This window comes from Mustela erminea, chromosome 9 (genome assembly GCF_009829155.1).
Source record: "Mustela erminea isolate mMusErm1 chromosome 9, mMusErm1.Pri, whole genome shotgun sequence".
Classification (NCBI taxonomy): Eukaryota; Metazoa; Chordata; class Mammalia; order Carnivora; family Mustelidae; genus Mustela; species Mustela erminea.
This window is the reverse complement of record NC_045622.1, coordinates 105,052,019-105,078,487: the sequence shown is the minus strand read 5'-3', so window position 1 is coordinate 105,078,487 and position 26,469 is coordinate 105,052,019. Positions and strand designations below refer to the sequence as shown.

General features: G+C 42.8%; 1 protein-coding gene across 1 annotated transcript; it reads right to left on the bottom strand.

Annotated features, from left to right (window-relative positions):
- Positions 1-28: 28 nt before the first annotated feature.
- Positions 29-21,794, bottom strand: ASRGL1 (asparaginase and isoaspartyl peptidase 1). The gene is made up of 7 exons (XM_032358813.1): positions 21,491-21,794; positions 20,269-20,469; positions 11,558-11,700; positions 10,819-10,976; positions 2,783-2,901; positions 1,922-2,032; positions 29-1,248 (listed from the first exon to the last, which is right to left on the bottom strand). The coding sequence occupies exons 2-7, from the start codon at positions 20,456-20,458 to the stop codon at positions 1,043-1,045; spliced, it is 927 nt and encodes a 308-aa protein (XP_032214704.1). The 5' UTR covers positions 20,459-20,469; positions 21,491-21,794; the 3' UTR covers positions 29-1,042.
- Positions 21,795-26,469: the final 4,675 nt, after the last annotated feature.

Below are 26,469 nucleotides of genomic sequence, written 5' to 3'. Positions count from 1 at the left end.
TTGTCAACAGTGACTCCTAACCACACTGTTATTCTTTCAAAATATATTTTATTAGTAGCACATGGAATTTAAAGTTAAGCAATTTCTTTCCAGAGAGAAGGTAAGACCTGACAGACTAAAAAACCGTCACAGCAGAAATATCATTTCCAGTGTAAAGAGAGATGGGTAGGAACAGTTCCCGCCAAGGAAATTACGTTTTCTGTCACGCTGACCATGCTGGACACGCGGCACCTGCAGTCACGTGGGGGCCCACGGCCCTGGACAGCGAGGGAATGCAGTAGGTCGAGGGGCATCCCCACGGGCTCTGGTTAGAGCAGCGGCGGAGAGAGAGCTCATGAGCCCCCTTCCTCAGCACGAGCACCAGGAGGGCCTGCAGCAGGTGGGAAATGCTAGGCCAGCAGACTCACCTGGGAGCCCACGAGACCTGCAGGAGCCCCGCAGAGTCTCCCTTACACCCTTCACCTCCAGACTGGGGGCTATGGGTTACCAGAGGCTACTTTTAAAGGATCTAGAAACATGTCTACATTAGTAAGTCAGAGGAGATATGAACCTTCTTAGAAAGAAAAATCAGCTTCTCCTCTCATGGGTTCTTTTCCCTGATATTCTTCTGACTTAACATGAACTCTGCAACCAAGACAGCCCTGGGAGGTGTTGGCCTCCCCCCAACTTTTGAGCCAGCCGTTCTGTCCCTGCGGCGGGTCTTCTGATCCCATATGGAACTCCCTGCACTGAGGTGGCTGCTGTTCTGCTCAGATCATGTTGTTTCTCCTTTCTAATCTAAGATACTGGGGACAATTCATAAGAAAGACTCAGGACTTGGTCATCTGCACTGGTCTTACTTTGACCTTAGTGGGGCGTTTCTCTTGGCACTTCCCGATCCGCCCCTCAACCAAACACTCAGATACTCATTGATCAAGGCGACAAAACGAGTGACAGACTGCAGAATTTTCCATTTCTAGATCTAATTGATTAAGCCAAGTCTCCACACCAGGAAACCGGCCTCTCCCTCCAAGCTAGCTTCTACAATACAATCTTCGGGGCCCTAGGGCAGATCAGCGACACTGGTCTCATGGAGATCGATTCCAGAGTGCAGCTTGCCATCCTTGGCGGCCGCCCAGGGCATGGAGGTGGAGGTCCACTTTACCGCCCAGTCTCCTGCTTTGCTGACCAAGATGACACCGCCTAAACCCTTCAGCTTTGACTTCATATAACCCAACGACATGTCGGCTGCCTCTTCCAAGGTCTTTCCTGAAAACAAGGAAAGGTTGAGAAACAACACGCATCGTAATGAAAGGAATCTGGTGGGAGAATCAGTTGCAGTTTGAAAACCCAAATGAGTTAACAAAAGGTTTTGGGCAAATTATTTCTTTTTCTTTCTTTTTTTAAAAATAGAATTTATTTTTTTAAGATTTTTATTTATTTATTTGACAGACAGGAATCACAAGTAGGCAGAGAGGCAGGTAGAGAGAGAGAGAGAGAGGAAGAAGCAGGCTCCCTGCTGAGCAGAGAGCACGATGCAGGACCCTGGGATCACGACCCGAGCCAAAGGCAAAGGCTTAACCTACTGAGCCACCCAGGTGCCCGGGGCAAATGATTTCTATTTGAATGCTTCAAAGAAGGGTCCTCACCACAGAGGCCCTCTTTGCATGGAGATGGAGCCTAGCATCAGCCTAAGTGGAGCTGCCTTCTCTTCCACACCCAGGCTCAAAGTCTCTCTACTGCCCCTGAGACGCCCAACATGACAGCAGTCTAAGTGCACTTCTTTCCAGATCCTAACACAAGGTGGGAAGAAGTCAAAGTAGTGTTAACAACCTGAAAGGAACATCTAAAGCAAATGGGAAAGGGTTTCAGATACTTCACAGCCTATTTATAAAGCGCTCTATTCACTTGTCTTCAGACCATATGAACTTGCTCTATGTACCTTGTTCTACGTGGAAGAGAGTCAGTCTGGCCAGATTCACCTTCAGGATGCTCTCCCCGTGCCCCGTTGTTGAAATGGCACCAATGTCATTGTCAGCATAACCTCCGGATCCTGCTCAAAAAAGGTGGACTGGTTCTAACTGAGCAGCAACAGTGAAGAAATTCAAACACGTATCAAATCTAATGCTACCTAAATGCTAAATCCCAGAGTGCCAAAGTATGAAGGAAGGTCAGTAGCCGTGAACTTGAGATGCAAAGGTGGAGTAGAAATGGCCAGGTAATGACCCTGAAATCAGTGGTGGTGGTGGTGGGGGGGAGGGGTTGGCCTGAGCTCTCAGGGAGCAGCTCCTCCAGGAAGGCTCCTTCTCCTCCTCCTCAGAGCCCATTAGGCCACTCCCAGCCAGGCCACGGACCCACGCCCGGGGAACTAGAGGATGTACTTCAATGTCAACGCAAACACTTCCATTTGTAGCAGCACTATGTTACTTCCATACCACTCAAATCTAGTGGTATGAAATCAACCTAAATTCTCAGCTTTTTCTCAGTGTGTTAATTTGAGCCCATGCCTGGGCTCAAAGAGGCTTTGTGTATGTAACTCTTCCCGACTAGGACCACAGAGCCTGAACCTGGAGCTAGAGAGAAGAAAGAGGCCCTTGGGGGCTCGCTAGGGGCCACCTGAGCCTCCCCACGTCGTCCCCAGAGCCACCAGCCTCGGAGAAGACCTCCCCTGCTAGATACAGGTGCCCCCCCCCACCCGCACTCCCGGAAATGCTGGAGCGGCTGGAAGAGGCGGGGAGGGAAGAGAGGGAGACCAGTGGACGGTAGCAGAAGGGGCGGGGCAGCAGCCAGCCAGGAAGCCTACCTACGCATGGAGTGTCCCCAACCCGGCCGACCATTTTATTAACGATGCCACCCGTCGAGGTTGCGTAGGCTACATTTCCTTTGCAGTCCAAGGCGACAGCCCCCACTGTTCCCAAGTCTCTGCCAAGAATAAAGAAAAAAGTGACAGACTGAGACGAAACACACCATCACAAGTTAACTTGTAGCTGAATGGCCCTTAAGTTCCCACGTTAGGTGCTAAGGGCAAATGGGACACGCTTTGATTCCAACATTTACGGCTCACGTTAGCTTTTTATTCTGCAGGTCAGATAGGTTGCTAGACATCCCTTTAGATCTCAGCCTTGAGAGCACATCCCATCCCAGCACCACCGTCCTCTAGCCGTGTGACTTAATTACTAAGTTTTCTTTTCTGTGTCTCATTTTCCCCTCCTATAAAACAGGGGTAAAAACAATTGAGTGCATCTCAAATGTTGTGTGCATAAAAATCCCTTGGATCCCTGGGCCCACCCCCGAGATCCTGAATTGGTGAGTACGGGGGACCCAAGACCTTGCATTTCTCAGAGCCTCCCAGGTAATGCTGATGCTGCCTGTCACATCCCACTTTGCCTGTGTCACAGGGCTTGCTGTAAAGATGTAATACGCGACTGTTTTCTGTAACGTATTATACATTTCACGTAAAAAGAACTGGAAGAAACTGAACAACAGCTATAATGCCCACCACCCAGATTCTATAATGAACTATATTCAAGGCATGTAGTAAGTGCTGGGCATGGCAGTGAAGTGAACGGACAAAGTCCCTTCTCCTGTGCAGCTTGCATTTGGGGGCAGAGGGCAACAGGGTGATAAAAAATTTTTTATGGAACAACAGTAAAAATGATGACTCCAGCAGTATGGAGAGGGCTTTATGCAGGGCCTCTCTGAAGGAGGTGAGGGCAATCCTCAGGCTTGCTGGGGAGGATGCTCCTGAAGCTGGAACATGGTTGTGAAACTCATGGAATTTGGAGGTCACTGTGGTTGCAGTGAATAAAGTGAGGGACAGAGGATAGGGGGCCTCAGGGAATGGCCAGCAGCCAGACCATGGAGGCTCTGATGGGTGGGGTGACTGTATCCTGGTGACCCAGAACGGTCCTGATTTATACCTGTGTAACAGTTCCCCCTTCACTCTCAAAGTCAAGTTCTGATCTGAACACTAAATTATAGGGTCCTCCTACACACAGGCCCTGAGTGAGATGGGAAGACATTGCCAAACCTGAGCCGAGATGTGTCACAAGATGAGTTCAGTTTTAAAAATATCATTCTTTACCACTACACCCATCCATCAGGATGGCTAAAAATGAAGACTACCCAGTAGCAGGTGTGGGTCAGGATATGCAGAACTGGAACGCTCAGTCACTACTGCTAGAAACATAAACTGGGTCAACTCTTTGGAAAACCATCTGGCAGAATCTACCAACGCTGACTTGGCAATCACACTCTCACATTTCTGCATTCTCCCAACAGAAATGTGGAGCTCCATTCACCAAAAAACATACAGCAAAATGTTCACAGCAGGACTGTTTGTAGTAACAGAAACCTGAAAGTGATGTAAATGTCCAGCAAAGGCAGAGGGGGTGGGCTGAGATGTAGGCATGGAACAGAATCCTCTACGGCCATGAGAATGAGCTACTGTGGATGTGACACATGGAAGGGTCTCAGAAATACAATGAGGAAAGAAGGCACCAAATAAAGTACATACTATATGGTTGCACTTAAATCAAGTTCAAAAACTGGCAATGGCCGTCTACAGTGTTAGAAGCCAGGTAAGTGGTTGCCTTTAGGGCAGGACTGGGAATGGAAGGGAGCATGGCGGGGTTGGGGAGTGAGGGGTGGGGAGGGCATCGGGTGATGATCTGTTTCCCCACCTGGAGGCTGGTTATATGGGTCCACTGTGAAAAGTCATCAGAGGTGATGTAAGACTTGTGCACTTCCGGAGGTAGGCTGTACTTATACGAAAAGTTTCTCTTAGAATAATTACTCTGGCAATTGTGTGTGGACTGAGGGAGACCAGAGTGGAACTAGAGACTGTCAGGAGGCTTGAAGGGTCACTGGCCTCATTAGGGTGCCCTGGGACACAGAGAAGTGGGCTTGGCTTAGGACACTGAAGGCAGAGCTGACGGACTTTGCGGACGAGCTGGGTAAGAAAGAGATTAGGGATGGCTCTAAGGCTTTGGCTTCCAGAACCAAAAGGGTACAGAAACCATTCACTGAAATGCAGACTATTAGGAATAGGTTTTTTGGTGTCTGTTGGTTCACAGAGCATGGGGAGCAAGGTTAGGTGGGGGAAATGCTGGGTTCAGTTGTGGACACAAGCTTGAGGTACCTATTGGGCAATCACACGGAGGGAGCAAATTGCAGCTGGGTGTGGGCTGGCATTCAGGGGGCTACAAAGAGAAATTTGGCAGTCTGCTAGGAAGAAAACAGGAACCCTGTCTTCCTGCATTCACAAAAATCAACTCCAGAGAGTTCAAGGCCTGAATATAAAACATAAAACAATTCTTCAGGAAAGTCTAGGGGACTACAGACATCTCAGGGTAGGAAATACCTTCTATGTTTCTAGTCCTACAAACTATACGAGAGAGGTGGACTGTGTATTTCATTACAAAAAATTAACAACTTGTGTATGGCAAAAATACCATAAGCAAAGCAAAAGTAAGACTAAAAATAACAGATTTGGAATTTTTTTTTTTTTAAACAGAGTAGACAGCCTTGAGACTGAGAAGAAGGGACCTAACAGTGAAAGACAAAAAAATGATCATAGGACAAAAATAGGCAAATCCATAGAAACAAATGGCCCACCAACAAATGCCAAAAGCTCACATGTGTTGATAGGGGATACAACTTAAAGTGACAGTTTTACCCTCCTCATGCGGGGGACACCCCCAGACTCTGCTGGTGGCAGGCGCAACCCTAACATTCATAAGGTGTGGAGGCATGACTACAAGGTACAAACGGTAGCCATTACACCATCTGTTCACTTTTTAGAAGTTGTAGATACGTTCTTTTATCTTAGTGTGGTGCATATGTCTTCAAAAATATTGTAAAGCCATAGTTTTTACATGACCAAAAGTGGACAAACTACCAATAATGACTTAATGTAATTATTATTGTGCCCATCTGGGTCTTTTGTTGATCAGCTATTGATGGCTGGATGAGTGGGACACACACACACACACACACACACACACTCACACACCCTATAAATTATTAAGTGTTTACTCCACGAGGTTGATTTTCCTGCTTTCATTTCAGGGAGCAGTAAGTTCTTATAGTCGTATGTCTGTACAACATGCATTCTCTTGACAAACTGCCAAATAAGACAGATCTTTTTTGAGTCTGTGTAGTTCCTTAGCAGGTTTTTAATTTGGAGAAGCTTCCCTCTGCTGAGGCAGCAGCAACTGGGATGCGCAACAAAATTCTTAACGCAATCCTTAGATTTGGAAAGGAACTCCTGATTTGAACATTACCAGCTCAAATGCTACCAGGCATGCAGGATATATTTCTGTAACAGAAGATACTATTTCATAATTTGATCATACATGTCACGATCGCTCCCCGTAGTCATTTATACCGTCTCTTCAGCGGCACCTAGATCCATGCAGCTCTTTCACATTTCACTGCCAGTGTATTATAAAGAAGACTGAAAGTAGCAGCTGTTTTGTTTTTGGCCAAGTCTCTCTTCAAATGGCAGTACGCTCTGATACACAACAGACAGAAGGACAGCCTCTATGGGAGCGGATATAGGGATTATTTGAACGTGAATCTTCTCCTTCAAGGTAGGCAACAATTTTTGTTGACTTCTTTCAGGTTCCTTTTATTTTACGGAATGCTATTCTTCTTCTTTCTTCCTTCTCTTTTTAGAGAGTGCAGAGTGCTCAAGTGGCTGGGAGGCAGAGAGGGAGAGGGAAAGAGAACCCCAATCAGGCGCCACACCCAGTGCGGAAGCCTGGGGCTTGATCTCATGGCCCTGAATCATGACCTGAGCTGAAATCAAGAGTTGGACACTCTTAAGTAACAGACTGAGCCACCCAGGAGCCCCTGGAATGTTATTCTTCTTGCATATTTTCCATGCAGTGTGATTTTGTTTTTCTCTAAACTTATTTTAATAATATATATTCAATAATATATATTCAATAATATATTTATGATATGTTTTCAATCTTTTTAAAAGTGAAATAGCCAAAAAGATTTTTAAAGCTTTTATTAAGCTTATCAATAGAAATTAAGAGTTCATATTAAGTGACTGTAGGTAGCAACAAAATTAATTTCACTAAGTCCGTAATTTACTCTTTGAGAATCTTCTGTGATTTCATGGAATTTTAAAATCTAAATTCAATGTAATTACTTTAACAGAACTGAGTTGATCATTGCCACCATCTGTCAGAGATTTGTTCCAAGGTCAGATAGGAGTTTGAGCACACCGTTCCATTTTGGGCCTGTCTAGAGAATCCTATGTTGGACCTTCTCCTGTCCACAACGTCGGCGCTGGTGCACACTGGGGGCACACCTCCTAGAAGTAGTTTCAAACTGTGAGCCTACACGTCACATCAAAAACTTCTGGGCTCTTGGCTAAACTTCATGTTTATCTATCTTTTATTTACCAACCATGTTCACTCCATTATCACAGGCTTGCCTTTGACAGTCTTTTACTTTTTTAAAGCTTTATTTTAGGGAAAGTGAGCATGTGCAGATGGGTAAAGGGGAGAGGCAGAGGGAGGATCTCAAGCAGACTCTGCACTGAGTGTGGAGCCTGACACGGGGCTTGATCTCACAGCCCTGAGATCATGACCTGCGTCAAAATCAAGAGTTGGTTACTTAATCGACTGAGCTACCCAGGTGCTACATGACCTTTGATGGGTCTTTTAAACTGATGCCTAAGATGGAAAGTTCTCCCCACTTCTTCTCTAAATCCAAAATGTCTACTTCCAAAAAGCAGGTGAGTCAGACTTGTTTTTCTTCTCGGGGTGGCACAGCAATACATTCAATAAATGTTAGTTGCTTGACGTGTCTTCTGACCATGGTACCTTCCAGTTGAACTGAATATTTTGTTAAAACATTTTAGGTATTTGATTTCCTCTCTCACTTATCACCCACTAAATTAATGTCTGAATTCTCTATCCTAGATAGCGATAGTCGGTTTTATTATTTTTTGTCTTAATTACATGTATTATTGAATTCTGAAATAATTTTTATTAAGCCTAGAAATGTCCCACTGTGTTTTGTAAACACAGTGCTGATGACGGAGTGCCATGGCTAAATATCGGGCACACTGTATTATTCTTTCAAGAACATTACATCCCTGTTTCAGATGGTCTTTTTCTTTTTCCTCTATCCTACTGCCCAATCCTACTGCCTGCACATGTCCTTTTGGTGTGTGATTCTTTGTGATGAGCAATTAGCTCTTCCTGCAGTAAAGGACGGAAAACCGCTGGGATTTCATTGGAACTGTACAAACTGAGGATGTGGCAAGAATACTATTCTTAATAATTTCCACCATTCCAAAAGGTAATTAAATCTTCACTGGACCAAGAATTTGGAATGTCCTGCTTGTGAACATTAGGTGGACCATCCTGAAAGACGCCTCTTTACTACGTTCCTTTTTAAAATGAATGTGGACTGTATCCTGGAAGATTATTTTCCTTTTTACCTCTCAGTTTTTTGTTTTCTTTTGTTTACTTTTGTATTTTTTCTATCAAAATCTTGACTTAACATGCATTTTCAATAATCTAGGGATTAAAAAGATGTAATTGTCTTGAAAGTGTACAAAATTAGGATTATTTTCATCAAAAATGAACAGCAAATGTAACTGAGTAAATACAAATGAATTGCAGATATAACTTCAAAAAGTTAGGCTTTTTCCTAAAATATACCGATTACCTATTAATAGTACAGGTAAAACATGAATTATAATTAGTGAATATAACATTTTAAAATTCCTTAAAAGCTAAAAATTTTAACATATTTTTACAAATAAAATCATAGCTAACATACAATGTCCATTTAGTTGCCAACATAGAGCTGGTTCTTCAGGCAGGTTCTGTCTAGACCCACACTGCCCAATGTGGCCAGCATGAGCTACCCACACCACTGGCCACTGGAAGTGTGGGCAGCCCCCAGGGTGAGGTGGGGAGGTGTGCTGCAAGCCTAGCACATAGGTCAGATTTCTGAAGATTTGGTGTGAAAGAAGACTGTAAAATATCTCAAATAATTTCTTATATTGATTACATGCTGAAATGAAAATATTTTGGTTATATTGGGTTAAATATATTAATTTCATCTGTGTATGTTTCTTTTTTTTTTTTTTTTGTTAGAGACAGAGAGAGTGTGAGGTGGGGTGGGGAGGATCAGTGGGAGAGAATCTCAAGCAGACCGGCACTGAGTGTGGAGCCTGATGTGGGGCTTGATCTCATGACCCTGGGATCATGACCTGAGCCAAAATCAAGAGTCAGATGTTTAACTGCCTGAGCCACCCAGGTGCCCCATACCTGTTTCTTTTTACTTTTTTATTGTGGCCACTAGAAATATTTTAAATTGCAAATGCATTTCGTCTTCCTGTTGGACAGTGCTGGTCTAGACCTACGCATGTACATATTTTAGACTCATGGGCATCCGTCCTCATATGCAAGTCTTGCAGATATTGTACTAATCCACGAATCCCACCAGAACCATAGCATAGAACATGTAAGGAGGCAAGAAAATGGATACTTGGCACTACTGGGAAACAATTACTTTGTTATATAAGAATTTATTTGACAAGTTATTAATTTGTCTTGTCTTTTCCTCTTACCTAAGTCCTTCTGCTGTTCAAGTCATCCCCCCACTCCGAAGCAGTGTCCATTTCCGGTATCAGCAGTGGCACAATCCATAAATCTTTAGATTTAGGTGGCCTTCGCTTCCAAGACATAGAGCAAGAGATGCAGAGAAGCATTTCCCTGGGGGCTGAGTGGTATTAATCACAAGAGTGGATGATGAGGGTTAAGGGTCATGCTATGCCACTGCTGAGTGACAGAGATGCCCCAGGTGTCGGTAATAAGCCAACTGTTTTGTGTATTTGTGATGGGGGTGGTGTTCCTCTGAAGCGCAGGACCCAGGACGGGGGCCCTCTCGCTTATATCTAAGGGGAATACTGGCTGGTAGAGATGTGAGCTGTTGCAGAATTTCTGGAAAGTGATGTGGTAACATCTGGTAAAACACCCAAGAACCATTGATAAAGCAGCCCCATTCCTATGACTCTAGCCTACACACTTGGTAAGGTTATCAAAAGCTACCAGTACATGGCTGATTTTGTAAAACAGATTCTTAATCTGGGGACACATCAGAACTACCTGGGAAACTTTCTCCTGATACATCTGCATGGCCTCTTCACCTCAAATCTATTAAATTAAATTCTTCAGGGAAGGGGACCAGGCATGTATATTTTGAAAAAGCTCCCTAGGTAATATTAAAGTATACTGCTGGTTCAAAATGACAGATCTTAGAAGGAGTGTGCAGAGTTAATAATTATATCCCACTATAAACTCCTAGCCCATATTCCAATTTTATTTTTCAAATTTTTCTTTGAATAAGGGGGCTTTTATTTTGGGCTTCTGAAATCTGTAACACAGAAAACTGTAATTCAGAACAAATGATTAATTCAAAATTCTACGAACTGTACGGATTTCTCTGCACTAGGGCAGCACACTCAAGTAACTTCAGAGGGTACATGAGATCCCAGACAGCTTGTTTTGTCTGCTTATGGTACAAACTGATCAAGAGGTATCGGCAGTTAATCCCATAACATAAGGCACTCTACTATTGGAGAAGGAACTCTTGGCCGAATTTGAGTTGTTATTATAGGACTAATAAATGAGGTTAAATGTAAGAATCAAAAGAGCAGTTTTTCCATGATATAGTGTCAATTGCTCTGTACAAAAACGGAAACTACCAAGTGATTCCTGACTTATCTACAAAATGTAGATAATCAGATACTTGTCTGATACATCTGAGTAAGTCCGCAAACTGCGAGCCATAGGTGACACTTACTGTTGGAAGCCTAGCTTCAGAGCACCTTTCTCATTTTTCTCTTTTTCTAGACGTTTTATGTTTCTCTCTGTCACCAGCTGCTCTTTAGGAATCGTGGGAACTCCCATGGCTGCTGCAAATTTTGCTGCGCCCTGGTCAGTCAGAAAGCAGTGAGTTGTCTTGAGCCAGAAAGAAACAGAAACATGGTTAGTTTTTTGAAATAGTTAAAATCTTTTTAACCGTTCCAACTGTGTGGATATAATTACTTCTCTCTGGGTACAAAGCCTCAAAGATGCAAATTCCACTGGCTTGCTTTTCTGAATGTTGAACAGGGCCTGGCACTCTTGAGACCTTGTATTTTTAAAAAACTCCCAAAGTGATGGAATGGTACTAGAAAGGTATTCATGTACAATCTTAAGTTTAGAGAACATAATTCATCTTTATTTTACACAAGCTATTAAATAGTTGGTCTGTTCAGTTTGTATCTCTTATGTCATACGTGTTGAAAAAGACTTAAAAAAATACAGGAAGACAACGTGAAAACAAAGTAATTGTTGGACAAGGGGTTACTAGTCAAATTCCACTAGTCAACAGTGCTGAGTCTCGGCTTATTTGAGAAATTTAAATAACATTGCTTCTGTTCTTTTATATGGTTTTAGGAGGACAGTGCTCACAAGTATTTCCCTACAGTTAGACAACTTTTAGTTGCTAAAGTAAATCGGTAATAACTTCTTACGAAGAGGATGCTTTCGTCACATACCTTTTCCATAACAAGCCGTGCAAGTTTAATGGGATTTGCTATACAGCGGACTGCAGACACAGCTCCTGCAGACAGGTCTTTTCCACTCATGATACTGGCATCCATTTCAACGTCACCATTTACATTCAAGACAGATCCACAACCTAAAACCAAAGAGAAGTTGAAAAGCAAGAATTCAGAACTTAGAAATGGCTCCCAAGTTTCCTTTAAGCCACTGACTTTAATTCATCCTCTACTCCATTGCCAGACAAATAGGTTTGGAAACACACATCTAGTGCTTGTTTCGGCAGCACATATACTAAAATTGGAAACACACATCTAGCTCGGCACCTCATGACCTACAAAATATAAAATATGAAGCCCTTCTTGATCTGGCTTCTGATCTCCTTTACCAGCTGTATCCCCCTTCCTTGGCTGCATTTTACTGAGATATTAGGTTTCCATGAAAGCACCATGAGTTCTCATTGCTTAGTGCCTTTGTGCATGCTGCTCTCTTTACCACCAGCATCCTTCCTCCAACTGCTTTTGCCCAGATAATGGCTGTAAGGCTAGCTACGCTTAACCTCTTTGTGCCTGTTTCCTTATCTGTAAAATGGGATAAGAACAAAGCTCAAGAATATTTAAAGGATTATAAAACTACCCAGTACCTAATAAGGTAAAATTCACAATGTTTGCCATGCAATAAGAAATTTCCAGGCACACAAAGAAGCAAGAAAATATGATCCATAACGAGAAGGGGGAAAAGAACCTTAATAGTAACAGATCATAAATGACATAATAGATAATGTATAATAGATACATTATCTATTAGATATCTATTAGATAATAGATATCTATTAGATATCTATTAGATAATGATCTATTAGATAATAGACAATTCCTTAACAGTAACAGGTCATAAATGACATAATGATAGAAAGTAGACAAGGATGTTAATAAAATAGCTGTTATAACTATATTCTGTATGTACCAGAACATGCAGGAAAATATAAAAAGGACCCAAACAGAACTTCTAGAGATGAAAAAAAACCATCTGAAGTGGAAAGTATGCTGGATGGGATTAAAACAAGGTTAGACACTGCAGCAGGAAAGACTAATGAACACAATGACACAGCAATAGAAACCATCCAAAATGAAAAATAAAAAAGGATTAAAAAACTTCAAATTAACAGAGGACCATTGAGCTCAGGGACAATTTCAAGCAACCCAATCTATGTGTAATTAGAATCTCTAAAAGGAGAGGTGAGACAGAGGGGCAACAAAATATTTAAAGAAAAACCAAGAAAAAATTTTCACATTTGATTAAAACTACAAATTCACAGATCTGAGAAGCTCAGTAAACTCCAAGCAAAAGAAACATGAAGAAAATTACATGCAAGGACATCTTGATCCAACAGCTTGGTGCTAATGAGACAGAAAATCTTAAAAGTAGTCAGAGAGAAGCATTAGGAAGAGAGGAAAAGAAATGAGAATAAAAATATGTTTCTTGTCAGAAATGATGCAGCCTGGAAGATAGTGGAGCAATGTCTTTAAAGCCCTGAAATTAAAAACAACAATGACAACGCACACACACACAAGCACAAAAGCCTGTCAAGTTGGAAGTTCAATAACCAGTGAAAGTATCTTTCAAAAACTGAAAACAAAGACTTTGTCAGTTACATAAAAGCTGAAAGAAACGGCCAATAGCAGATGCACATTACAAAAAATGTACAGGAAGTCTCTCAGGAAGAAGGAAAGGACAGTGGACAGCAATCATAAGCCACACAAAGGAAGGAAAAGCACAGGAAATGGCTGGTAAATGGATAAGCAGAAATATTTTTTCCCTTTATTTTAACAATATCTTTAAAATATAAATGTTTAGGGGTGCCTGGATGGTTCAGTTGGCTAAGCGTCCAACTCTTGATTTCAGCTCAGGTCATGATCTCAGGGTTGTGAGTTCAAACCCCACGTAGGGCTCTACACTCGGCAAGTTCTGCTTAAGATTCTTGCCTTTTCCCTCTCCCTTTGCCCTTCCCTCTACTCATGCTCAATCTCTCTCTCAAAAAAAAAAAATGTTTATATATGTGTGTGTATATCTATATCTCTATATAAAACTATTTAAGGCAAAAATAATAGCAACATATTAGGCAATTTATAACATACACAGAAGTGAAATTTATGACAGCAATAGCACAAAGGCAAGGAAAGGGGAAACACGTATGCCATTACAAGGTTCTGACATTATGTATGAAGTACGACTTGAAGGTAAACTGTGACAAGTGAGAGACGTATACTATAAACTCTAAAATAACCCTAAAAAAAGAAGTCTAGCTATTACGCCAACAAAAGAGGTAAGACAGAATCATAAACAACACTCAACTCAAAAGATGACAGAAAAAGAGAAAAAAGGAACAATGAATGGATTGGACAAATATAAGACAAATAGCAAGATGACAGATTAATACCTGACCATATCAATAATCACCTTAAATGAAAATGGCATAAACATCCCAATAAAAAGCAGAGATGGTCAGACTGTATAAAAAGGTAGGCTACAACTATGTGCTACCTAAAAGAAATCCACTTTAAACATAAAGATATAGATAGGTTAAAAATAAAAGGATGGAAAAAGTTATACCATGCTAAAATGAATTAAATGAAAGCTGGAGAAGCTATATTAACATCCAGCAAAGTAGACTTCAGAACAAGGAATGTTAAATAATAATGACACTTTGAACTGATAAAGGGGTCAGTTCACACAAAGACAGCAGCCTATGTACCTAACAACAACTTCTAAACATATGAAGCAAAACTGTTAGAAGTCAAAGGAGAAATAGAGAAATCCACAATTACAGTGAAAGACTTCAACACTCCTCTCAGTAATCAACAGAAATAGACAGAAAATGAAGGGATAGAAGATCTGAACAACACTATCAACTAACTTGACCTTAATGAGATTTACAGAATCTTCCATACAACAATAGCAGAGTATATATTCTTTTTAAATGCAAGTAGGATATATACTAAGAGAAACTATATTCTGGGTCAAAACTCAAACCTTACAAAGTTCAAAAGAATGTAAATAACACAGAGTATGTCCTTTGATTGTTAACAGAATTAAAATAAAAATCAGACAGATATTTGGCAAATCCACAAATATTTGGACATTATCCCACTTTTAAATAACCCACTGTTCAATGTGGAAGTCACAAATGAAATTATAACATGTTCTGAACAGAATGAAAATGAGAAGACAACATGTGAAAACTTATAGGATATAATCAAAGCAGGGCTTAGAGGAAAATTTTAAAGTATTAAATGCTTGTATTAGAAAAGACTGGTCTCAAATTAATGATCTAAAAATAATAGTAAATTATTCCTAAAGTAAGTTGAAGAAAGGAAATAATACAGATAAATCAATGAAATTCAGAAGAGAAAAATAGTAAAAGAAAAAAACAATAAAAAAATCCACAAAACCCTCCAAAAACCAAAAGCTACTGTTTTTCTGAAAACAAAAAACCAAAAAAACCCCAAAAACCAAACTTGATAAACTCTAGCTAGACCAACCAAGAAAAAAAGACAAAAATTCAAATATCAAGAATGAAAGGTGGGACCTCTCTAGAGACCTTACAGACATCAAAAAAATAATAAACTACATTGTAAATAACTCTTACGCCAATTAATTCAACATCTTTTCTTTTCTTTTTTTTTTTTAAGATTTATTTTGGGGGCACCTGGGGTGCTCAGTTGGTTAAGTGGCTGCCTTCAGCTCAGGTCACAATCTCATGGTACAGAGATGGAGCCCCACGTCAGGCTCCCTGCTGGGTGAGGAGTCTGTTTCTCCCTTCCTCTCCTGCTCCCCTTGCTTGTGCTCTTTCTCTTGCACACTCTCTCTTATTCTCAAATCAATAAATAAAATCTTTAAAAAACAAGACTAATTTATTTTAGAGAGAGAACTCATGTGCACGAGAGAGCACAAGCAAGGCGGGGAGAGGCAGAGGGAGAGGGAGAGAGAAACACAAGCAGACTCTGTGCTAAGCATGGAGCCTGAAGTGGGGCTCGATCTCATGACCCTCAGCCAAAACCAAGAATTAGATGCCCAACTGACTGTACGATCCAGGTGCCCCTATAAATGTAACATCTTAAAAAAAAAAAGGACTTTATTAATTACTTAATTTACAGCCAGTAGGTCAGAAGCACAAGGAACAACCTAGATTCACAGTTGGCATCTGAAGTGGAGGGTAGTCTTGTGGGACTGAGCCCTTCACCTTTAAGATTTTATTTATTTATTTGAGAGAGAGAGAGAGAGAGAGCATGGGCACATAAGTCAGGGAAGGGGAGGGACAGAGGAAGAAGCAGACTCCCTGCTGAGCGGGGAGCCTGATGCTAGACCTGATCCCCTCATCCAGGAATCATGAGCTGAGCTGACACTTAAGCAATTGAGCCACTGAGGCCCTCTCACCTGTGGAATCTGATGTTACCTCCAGGGGGACAGGGTCAGAAATGAGCTAAATTACAGGATACCCAGCTGGTGTAGGAAAAGTGCTTGGTGTGGGAAAACCTACACATGCACTGGAATTGGGTTCAGAATCTTCAGACAAAGGCAATCCAGGGGAGCAAAGGTAAGTCTTTACAACAACAGTTCTGGAACAATTGGATATCCATAGGCAAAAAAAACCAAATCTAAACCCATATCAGACCCTCTTCATAGAATTAACTCAAAATGGAACACACACCTAAATGTAAAATGTGAAATTATAAAATTCCTAGAAGATAACATAGGAGAAAATCCAGATAACCTTGGGATTGGCTTTTAAGATACAACACCAAAGGCATGATCCGTGAAAGAAAAAAATTGTTACGCTAGACGTCATTAAAACAAAAAATTTCTGCCATATGAAAGACACTGTCAAGAGAATGCGAAGACAAGCCAGAGATTAGGAAAAAGCATTCTTAAATGACACATCTGATAGAGGACTATTATTTAAAATACACAAAGAACTCTTATAACTCAACAATAAGAACACAAAAAATCTGATTAAAAAATGAGATAAAGAAGGAAAAACAAAAAACAAAAAATAACAACAAAATGAGACAAAGACCTGAACAGACACCTTACCAAAGAAGATCTACAGATGGCAAGTATGAAAAAGATCAATTGTACTTTTATCCTAGCGACAATCATAAAAAGTAACATTTACAATAGTACCAAAAGACATGAAATAACTAAGTATAAATCTAACAAAATATTTATAAGATATGCATGCTAAAAACCACAAAACACTGATGAGAGTGATCAAAGATTTAGACAAATGCAAGTATATACCATGCTTTGGAAGTACTGGATTGAAAGGCTCAGTACTGCTCAGATTTCAATTCGCCCAAACTGATCTATAGAGTTAATACAGTCCTAGTCAAAATCCTAGCAGGACTTTTTTTGGTAGAAACTGACATGCTGATTCTCAAATTGGTGGGAAAGACAAAGGGACTAGGATAGCTGAAACAATTACCCACATATGCACCAAGAGTTGCAGGACTCTTACTACCTGATTTTAAGACTTAATATAAAACTACAGTCATCCAGACAGTGTGGTATTGGTGAAAGGTTACACACATAGGCCAATGGATTAGAGTCCAGAAATAGACCCATATATACAAAGTCAAGTGATTTTTCACAAAGGTGGAAAGGCATTCCATGAAGAAAGAATTGCTTTTTCAATAATTGGTGCTGGAACAATTATGCAAAAACAACCTTGATAAACACCTCACATCATATATAAAAAATTATTAACAATGGATCAGAGATGTAAATACAAAACCCGAAACTATAAAATTTCTAGAAAACACATAAAAGAAAACATATGTGACCCTGCGTTAGGCAGAGATATATATAGATATCTATATCTATATCTACATCTATCTATCTATATATATATTTAAAAGATTTCATTTATTTGAGAGAGAGAGAAAAAGAGAGAGAGAGCGAAAGAGAGAGACAGAGAGTATGAGCAGAGGCAGAAGCAGACTCCCCATTGAGCAAGGAGCCCAACTTGGGGCTCAATTCCAGTACATCAGCCGAAGGCAGATGCTTACATGACTGAGCCACTCAGCATAGACAGATAGGTCTTAAGGTATGACACAAAAAGCACAGTCCATTATAAAATTGTGGACTCCTACAAAGTTAAGAACTTCTGTTCATTGAAAGACACTCTTAAGAGAAAGAAAAGACAAGCCACAGACCGAAAGACATTATTTGCAAATCACATATCTGATAAAAGGCCAACATCTAGAATTTATGAAGAATTCTTAAAACTCAGTAATAAATAAAAAACACAATACAGAAATTGACAAAATACTTGAAAAGCTATTACAATAAACATTTGCTGTTAGGGAAATGCAAATTAACACTAGAACGAGATCCCACCACACAGCTGTTAGAATGGCTAAAACACAAATACTGACAACACCAAGAGCTGGTGAGGATGTGGAGAAACTAGAGCTTTCATACACTGCTGGTGGGAAGGGAAAGTGGGAGTCACTGTGGAAGACAGTCCGGCAGTTTCAAATAAAGTGATATACACACCTGCCCTACAACCAGCAATCCCACACCTTTGTATTCACCCAAGAGAAAGAAAAACTTATGTTCACACAAAAACCTGTATGCAATTGTTTCTAGTGATCTGTAATGGCCCCCAACTGGCCATGTCTTCTGGTTGGTGAATGACCAAGAATTAGTATATTCATACAATGGAATGCTACTTAACAGTAGGAATGGATGGACTTTTTTTTTTTTTTTTTTTTTTTTTTTATTTTTGTTATTTATTTGACAGACAGAGATCACAAGTAAGGCAGAGAGGCAGGCAGAGAGAGAGGAAGGGAAGCAGGCTCCCTGCGGAGCAGAGAGCCCGAGGCGGGGCTTGATCCCAGAACCCTGGGATCATGACCTGAGCCGAAAGCAGAGGCTTTAACCCACTGAGCCACCCAGGCGCCCCACGGATGGACTATTAATACTCGTGTCAACATGGGTGGCCCTCCAACGCATTATGCTAAATGAAGAATCCAGAAAAGCTACAGATTGTACGATTCTACTCTCTTCTCCCTCAGTGTGCTGCATAGCAGACACCTGGGACAGAAGAAGTGGGTCACTTAGAAGGCAGGCTCTGGTATAGAGCAAAGATGAGAACTAGCCACTCCAGTTCTGAATCAATACTCCCCAGGTCATGCAAATGACTGATTCCAGTAGTTTAGAGAGTGGCAGACCAGGAGACCTGTTCCAAATCAAAGTCCTTTGGGAATAAGTGGGTGTTTGTCAGCCAGAGGGTCCCAACTGCTAATGGCATGTCCTTGAACAAGACTCCCTTGAAACAGCAGGCCCCTCCCTCTGCTGGCAACAGGGGAGGCAGGTCACAGCAGTGGGGGGGCATCTAGTAAATTCCAACTCAACCAACATAGCCATAACAATGCACTTATGCCTTATTCTATGGTCAGGCTGACTATGAAATCTTGCATAATTGTTAAAGAGTGCTTAGCAGACGTGAGGGGCTGGAACAAATACTCAGTATTTCATGACTAATTGGTTCAGATGTCCTGAAATTCTTTTCTCTGACAGATGTTGGGTGGGTGGTATCATCCCAAACAGTATTTTTTTTTTAAAGATTTTATTTATTTATTTGACAGAGAGAGATCACAAGTAGGCAGAGAGGCAGGCAGAGAGAGAGAGAGGAGGAAGCAGGCTCCCTGCTGAGCAGAGAGCCCGATGCGGGACTCGATCCCAGGACCCTGAGATCATGACCTGAGCTGAAGGCAGCGGCTTAACCCACTGAGCCACCCAGGCACCCCCAAGCAGTATTTTAATCCCTAGATTTTACGTTCTCTATTTTAAGATCAATGAGCATAAGAATTATACCTAACTCATAATGCAGATTAAATGAGTTAATCATGCAAATTTCTCAGACCATTGGCTGATACATAGTAGATACTTGTAGTAATTACGATGATTACTAAAAAGGGATCAACTTAGAGAAGAAGCCAAACAGAGAAGATTACACTCTGCATGATTCCATTTATATGGAATTCTGGAGAAGGCAAATTAATCTATAAAGACAGAAGAACAGTGGATAACTGGTAGTGGGGATGAGGGCAGATTAAATGCAAAGTGGCATGAAGGAAATTCTGGGTTACGATGGTAATGCTTTATTTTTATTTTTTTTAAAAGGATTTTATTTATTTATTTGACAGAGAGAGAAAAAGCGAGAGCGCACAGGCAGGGGGAGCAGCAGGCAGAGGGAGAGGGAGAAGCACTGGCTCCCGGGATGCGGGGTTCCTGGGGCCATGATCTGAGCGGAAGGCAGACACTTGACCGACTGAGCCACCCAGGTGCCCTGATGGCAATGTTTTAAATCTTGTGGTGTGGTTACACAGATATATATATTTTTCAAAACTCAATATGGGTATGCTTTATAGTATATAGTCTATTCCCACACCCTCATGAAAAGATCTACTAAAAAAGCGTCTCAGTATGTGAATTCTCTGAAGCAAGTTAAAAAAAGTGAACTGATGGATTTAAAAATTCTTAAAGCAATTTGGTCAACAGGTAAAAAGAGAAAAATGAAATATTTTAGCACATTTTACCGAAAAGCTTACTAGATTCATTGGCACTTTAGATTCTGTTTGTTTCGGGGGATAAGCTTAACCTCACTTGGCATCAGTTACTAACTGCACCGCAAACATACCTGCGTTGAACTCAGGATGATCTTCCAGGAACGCCACAGCTCCTTCCACAGCGTCAACTGCGCTCCCTCCCTCCGTCAGGATTTTGTAACCCACCTCGGCGGCTTTGATGATGCCCTGGCGCACCCGCTCTTTCCGGTCCTTAGAGATACTGCTGGCTCCACCACCGTGGACCACGATGACGGGATTCATGTCGACGGATCCTAGGGATCAGGAAGATGGAAGTGTCACTTCGAACAGGTCCAAGAAAACTACCCTGGGCATAATCTCCTGGAGGAGATTCCACCGGAGACTAGGTCCAGTTTCTACCCCGGGAGGGAGGCCAGGTTTACAGCCACAAAAATTTTCCTGAGTCCGAGGGCCTGGGATTGGAGGACAGAGACAGAGCTTGAGCCCTAACTCCTGGGCTCTTTCTGGTCTTGGGTTTCCCCTAGGATGATGGCCCCTTTTCCAAGCCTGTAAGTCCTGGATATCTGAAGGCAGGTACCACACTGACTAGGCAACCAAGAGCCCTGGGATTGGTCTGGAGTCTGGACCATGTAGGGATAGTCAGGGACACAGGTGGAGCCTCTGGGAAGGAAACCAGGCTGCTGAGGGTCATCCCGCTTCAAAGCAAAGTTACTAAATCCTCTAAAGCCGGATCTCGCAGGACCTCAGAAGCCATTCTGGGGCTGTCAGAGTTTAGGGATGGGAGACAGCTGGGAATCATGAACGCCAGGCAAGGAAGAAGAGTCTGAGGGTCTGAGGGTAACCACCAATTCCAACCTCCTCATCACGACCTCAGCGGGAGGAAACTCTGGCTTCGGGATTATTCCTGGTGGGGAAAGACAGGCCCTATCCAACAGGCCCCTAACAGGCCCAGAGGGCTGCAGAGCCAGGGGAAGGTGCTCCGGTGTGAACTGCGCATACACTTGCCAGTGACAGTATCCAACTCCCTGGGATCGTCCAGTCCAGGCTGTGTGGGGACATACTGTGCCACGCACACGGATTTCTGGGGGATACCCCGAGTTGCAGAGGTCCAGGTCCCCCTCTCCGGCCCCCCAAAAAGAGATGTGCCACATCTCACTGGAATCCCTTAGCCTTGACATTCTCAGGCAGTGCCAGTTCGTCGGCGGCCCCCCACCCCCACCCCCACCCCCGGCCCCCACCCCATCCTGGACCCCCGCCACCGGGCAGGGTGCTTCCCGGTCTCCGGCGGCTGTTCCGGCTGGACCCTCGACTTACTGAGGACGTCGCGGGAGGCAGACGCTGGGGATTCAGGCTGGGCCGAGCCTCCCGGCCGGCCTCCGAGCCTGCGCGGTTCAGCGCCTGGGCGAGCCTGTGCGGGAAACCGCTGGGCTCGCAACCGCTCCGCGGACAACGGCTCCGCGCTTGCGCACGAGGGCGGGGCCGGCGCGCAGCTCAGTTGCCGTAAAGTCCCGGCCGCCGAGCAACACCTCACACCTTTGCCCGCGTCTCAGCTCCGGGCTTACCCCAGCAGGCTGTCTCCCTGTGCCTCTCCTCCACTCACCCGAGCTTCTTGGCGGAAGGGGGAACTTCCTCTTCCTCTTTATGAGGCTGGGGTGTTGGCTTTGGGGACGAAATGCGTGATGTGCCAAGGTTTTGTAACTGAAAATTTGAAAGACTGGGTGGGTGCCTGGGTGGCTCAGTCGTTGAATCCCAGGGTTCTGGGATTGAGCCTCGAATATGGCTCCCTGCTCAGCGGGAGGCTTGCTTCTCCCTCTCCCACTCCCCTTGCTTGTGTTCCCGCTTTCCCTGTGTCTCTTTCTGTCGAATAAATAAATCTTAAAAAAAAAAAAAGAAAAAAAAAAAGAAAAAAAAAAAGAAAAAAGCAACGCTGTGCGCACTAATATACTTCCTCTGCTCGAAATATTTCTCATTCTCGTAATTGTTTAAATTCAAATCTTTCCCTTTTAATCGTCTTTTCCCTTAACCTTTTGTAAAGAACAGAAAGATAAACTTTAATTGGTCTGGTTCTTCAGAGCTGGCAGTGCTCTGAAGGATCTGAAACCCTAGGCTACTCCCTCCTCTGAGTTTCCAGGAACCCACCTCTAAATTCTTTAAACCACAAGTGCCCTTAGTTTTTGTTGTTGTTGTTGACACATTTTTTTCAACTTGCCCTAGAGAGTTCCCTTAAGGCTCTGAGCCCATTGGACTTGGACCAATTACCTGTATCTGCATAACCCCCATTCCCATTGTCATGGTGTCCTTCCAATGGGAGGAATTTAATTTCTATCCAGTAAAACAACTATCTGATACTAGATTAGTGGCATGAACCAAAGGATACATTATTCTAATATGCAAAGTAGCCTTTTGAATTATAATTTTATTTCCATTAGTAATTTGCTTTAAACTTTTAATTGGTTGGATGAGCCAATGTCAAAAATAAGTTTTCACTGTGTCCAACAAATAGCATCACACAGCCTCCCCAATTTAAGACACTGATAATGCAGGACCTGATTCTGAGAGCAGACTCTTAGTTAAGAGCTGGAGACAAAGGTGGTGATAAATAGATGACACATTTGAAGTCTGACTGTGGCTTTTAAAAAAAATTAAATTAGCCAACATATAGTACACCAAAAACGATGTAGTATTCAATGACTCATTAGATGCATATAACAACCAGTGCTCATCACATCACATGCCCCCCCCCCTTTGGTTTTTCTTTTCTTTTTTTTTTTAAACTTTATTTTATTTTTTCAATGTTCCAAGATTCATTGTTTATGCATGCCCTCCTTAATGTCTATCACCTAGGTACCCCATCCTTCCACCCACCTCTCCTTCCACAACCCTCAGTTTGTTTCCTGGAGTCAAGATTGTCTCCTGGTTTGCTCCCTCTCTGTGGCTTTTTTTTTTTTTTAAAGATTTTATTTATTTATTTGACAGAGAGAAATCACAAGTAGGCAGAGAGGCAGGCAGAGAGAGAGAGAGAGAGAGGAGGAAGCAGGCTCCCTGCTGAGCAGAGAGCCCGATGCGGGACTCGATCCCAGGACCCTGAGATCATGACCTGAGCCGAAGGCAGCGGCTTAACCCACTGAGCCACCCAGGCGCCCTCTCTGTGGCTTTTAACACTCTCCTCATCAACCTCTGCCCCAGGGTAACCATAACTTCATTGTAATATATTTATATGGTGGCTTCAACCCTCCCACCCCCCATTCCCACACTTCCTGGAGGAAGATGGCCTTGACAATCTGGCAAGAGCCTGATAGGGCCCAAAACTCTCCCTCCCAACCAGTAGGAGTGCCCTAGGTGATTGGAAACAACCTCTGTGGGAGATTACCCTAGCCACGACTCATTGCTTCTGCAAACATAAAAAGAAGAGACATTCTCTAACCATAGTGCAATTGCCAAATCTCGTTCTGCCCACTCTCCCTTCTTCTTCTTCTTTTTCTTTTTTTTTTTTTAATTTATTTGACAGGCAGAGATCACAAGTAGGCAGAGAGGCAGGCAGAGAGAGGAGGGGAAGCAGGGTCCCTGCAGAGCAGAGGGTCCGATATGGGGCTCGACTCCAGGACCCTGAGATCATGACCCGAGCATAAAGCAGAGGCTTAACCCACTGAGCACTCAGGCTCCCCCCACTCTCCCTTCTTGAAAGTGTACTGTGCTTAATAAACTGTTTGGTGCTGGCTACTTTCTCTCTATCTTTATTCCAGTATGGATCCTCACATAAATCTTTCCTGGGGAATCCAAGAACAGAGACCTCTGTCCACACAACACATACTCTTCCACCCATAACAACTTCTTCCTGAAAGACTGAATTCAAAAGGGCAATGGCCAGACCTTATACAAAAATAGAACTCTGAACCACAACTTCTGCAGCAACCGGTCCAGAGAACCATGTTAGTTGCACAGATTAAATGAGAAAATGCGTGCAAAGTCCTTAGCATTAACTTGGTGCATAGTAAATGCATAATACAGGGTTGATGTTGTTTATGCTATTATTATTTTTAATATATTTATTGTTCACTTACCTCCACTGCCCCAGAGAAGGAGAATAACTAGCTCCCTCTCTTTCATCATTAGGAATTTCTTAGTGAAAAAGTTTGAAAGTCACCGTACAGGAAATGAATGCACAAGGGAGAGACTCAATGACAGGAAGGGAGGAAACTTCAGGTGTGCTCTGACTGGAACTTATCGGTGTGGGAAAGCTGGGGGCTGGCTGATCAGAAGTGGACATCCTATGTCATCGGTTAGGGGGATACATTTGGTCTTCTCTGGTTGGTCCTAAGCTGGAAGTTGGGACAGTTGTTGGGGAGGCTGGCATTTATTGATCAAATCCAGGCCGTTTCCATCCCCTTTTTTTCTGGTTATGGACCCTCAATCCATAACCATAGACATGGACACAAAAACCCAACCTGGTCAGTCACGTTATTCCATTTGTTTGGCAACAGCAGTTGGCTAGAAAGTAACTGTGTGATCCAAGCAGGGTCAATTATATAACTTCTCTAGAATTGAAGTTTGGACACAAAAAGAAAGAAGTTTTTTTCTCCTGCAGTAGCTAATTAGAGAGACTGTTGATTCGGGGCTGTTGGTGGTCATTTTTCCCACGCGGAGAGTCTGTTTATGGAATGAAGCTGTGTAATAAAGAATTAATTTTACTTGAAGAAGGATCTGGCCTTTGCCCTTTGCTTCTGGGAGCACTGGCATATCCTATCTGATAACGGTGTCTTTGTTTATCTGGGGGACTCCGGCCACAACAACTGGTCTAACAATGTGATTTTAGAAGGAAATTTGGATGCAAAGAGGGAGAAAACCATGTGGAGGTGGAGGTTGGAGTGATGCATTTACAAGCCAAGAAACCCAAGGGTTATCAGCAATGTCCAAAAACTAGGAGGAGGCAAGGGAGGGTCCTCCCCTAGAGTCTTCAGAGAGAACCTGGCTCTACCAACATCTTGATTTTGGACTTCTAGCCTCCAGAAGTAGGAGGGACTATCTTTCTATTGATTTAAGCTGACTGAGTTGTGACACTTTGTGTCAGCAGCCCTAGGACACTAATACAACCACCTAGCTCTCACCTGATTCTGCACTCTTGGGATCCAGGTGGGCTCCTTGTCAGTACAGGGCTGGGAGATCTTATAGAAGCTTCTCATGTTGCCTTTCCAGGAGTCATGAACTGCCACACTGCAATGTTTTACTTCTGTTGGAAGCTCATCTCATGAAGCTTTGAATCCAGAGACAAAACAAGCATTAGGCATTGCATAGAGAGAACCACATTTCCCTGCTGCCTTTTCTTAGAGTCTAGACCATGGAGATAGGGTCTGGATGGTATCAGCAACTAAAATTGTTTTATTTACTTTTGACCACTCTGGCTAACATAGCCCCACACCTGGCGAATATTATTTATCAAATTTCCCTTAGATAACTATGGAGGCTTTTTCACTGGACTATTGTACACAAAAGGCATTCTAGAAACATTTTCCTACCTCTTATTCATGTAGTTGAATCAGTGTATCATATGCTGTGGCTTATCTGCAACGACTTTGAATCCCAGCCAACATTCCCTTATGGCTGGCATACCTCTTGGGGGCCCAGTTTGATAGCACAAATCAGGGCACATAGATAATTTCAGCATCAGCCTAAGGCCAAGACCACAGAAAGGAAGATGAGTGCTTGACGGACCCTGCTTTTCCCTCCTGCGCCCTAGTTGTCACTGTATGTTTTCAATTCACCACCAAAGAGTGAACCCAGGAAACCCTAAGGCACCCCACCCTCAGCTCCAAAAAAGGCAGAAGCCAAGGTCAGAACTCAATCTCTCTCTCCCGGTTACTTCCAAGTGCGACCCCTGCATGCAGTATTCCTCCCAGGACTTGTGAGTAATCAACCTTGTTTTTTGAAGCTCCGGTATGGTTGTTGCTGAGCTGCTTCTTGCAGTCATAACAAGAACCTCAGGCTTGGTCTAGCCACCACGTAAGCTTCAGTTGGAATGTGTCTGTGGGGGATCAATACAGGTGGTACTGGCTCAGGGAGTCCCCAAGGCATTGCTAGCTGATACCATCACTATTGATAAGCTCAGACAAACACAAAGCTGGAGGACCAGAAAGGACTCACCGAGGACATAACGCTTCAGCCCAGCTCGGAGGGAGGTGAGGGAGAGAGGGTGAGGTGTTCAGGAATGAGCATTCTTGGTGGAAGGACGCTCCAGAGTCTGGTCAGACAATTCTCTTCGTTTTTATATAAACATGTGTTGTCCTCGATTATTCTAG

Bases quoted from the DNA above. Each gene is read 5' to 3' on its own strand.
- ASRGL1 (XM_032358813.1), bottom strand. From the start codon at position 20,458: ATGAATCCCGTCATCGTGGTCCACGGTGGTGGAGCCAGCAGTATCTCT. The intron at 2,902-10,818 runs GTAAGTGTCACC...TATTCTTGGCAG, and splicing joins CTGAAGCTAGGCTTCCAACA to AGACTTGGGAACAGTGGGGG. The intron at 2,033-2,782 runs GTAGGCTTCCTG...TTTTTTGAGCAG, and splicing joins TGGGGACACTCCATGCGTAG to GATCCGGAGGTTATGCTGAC.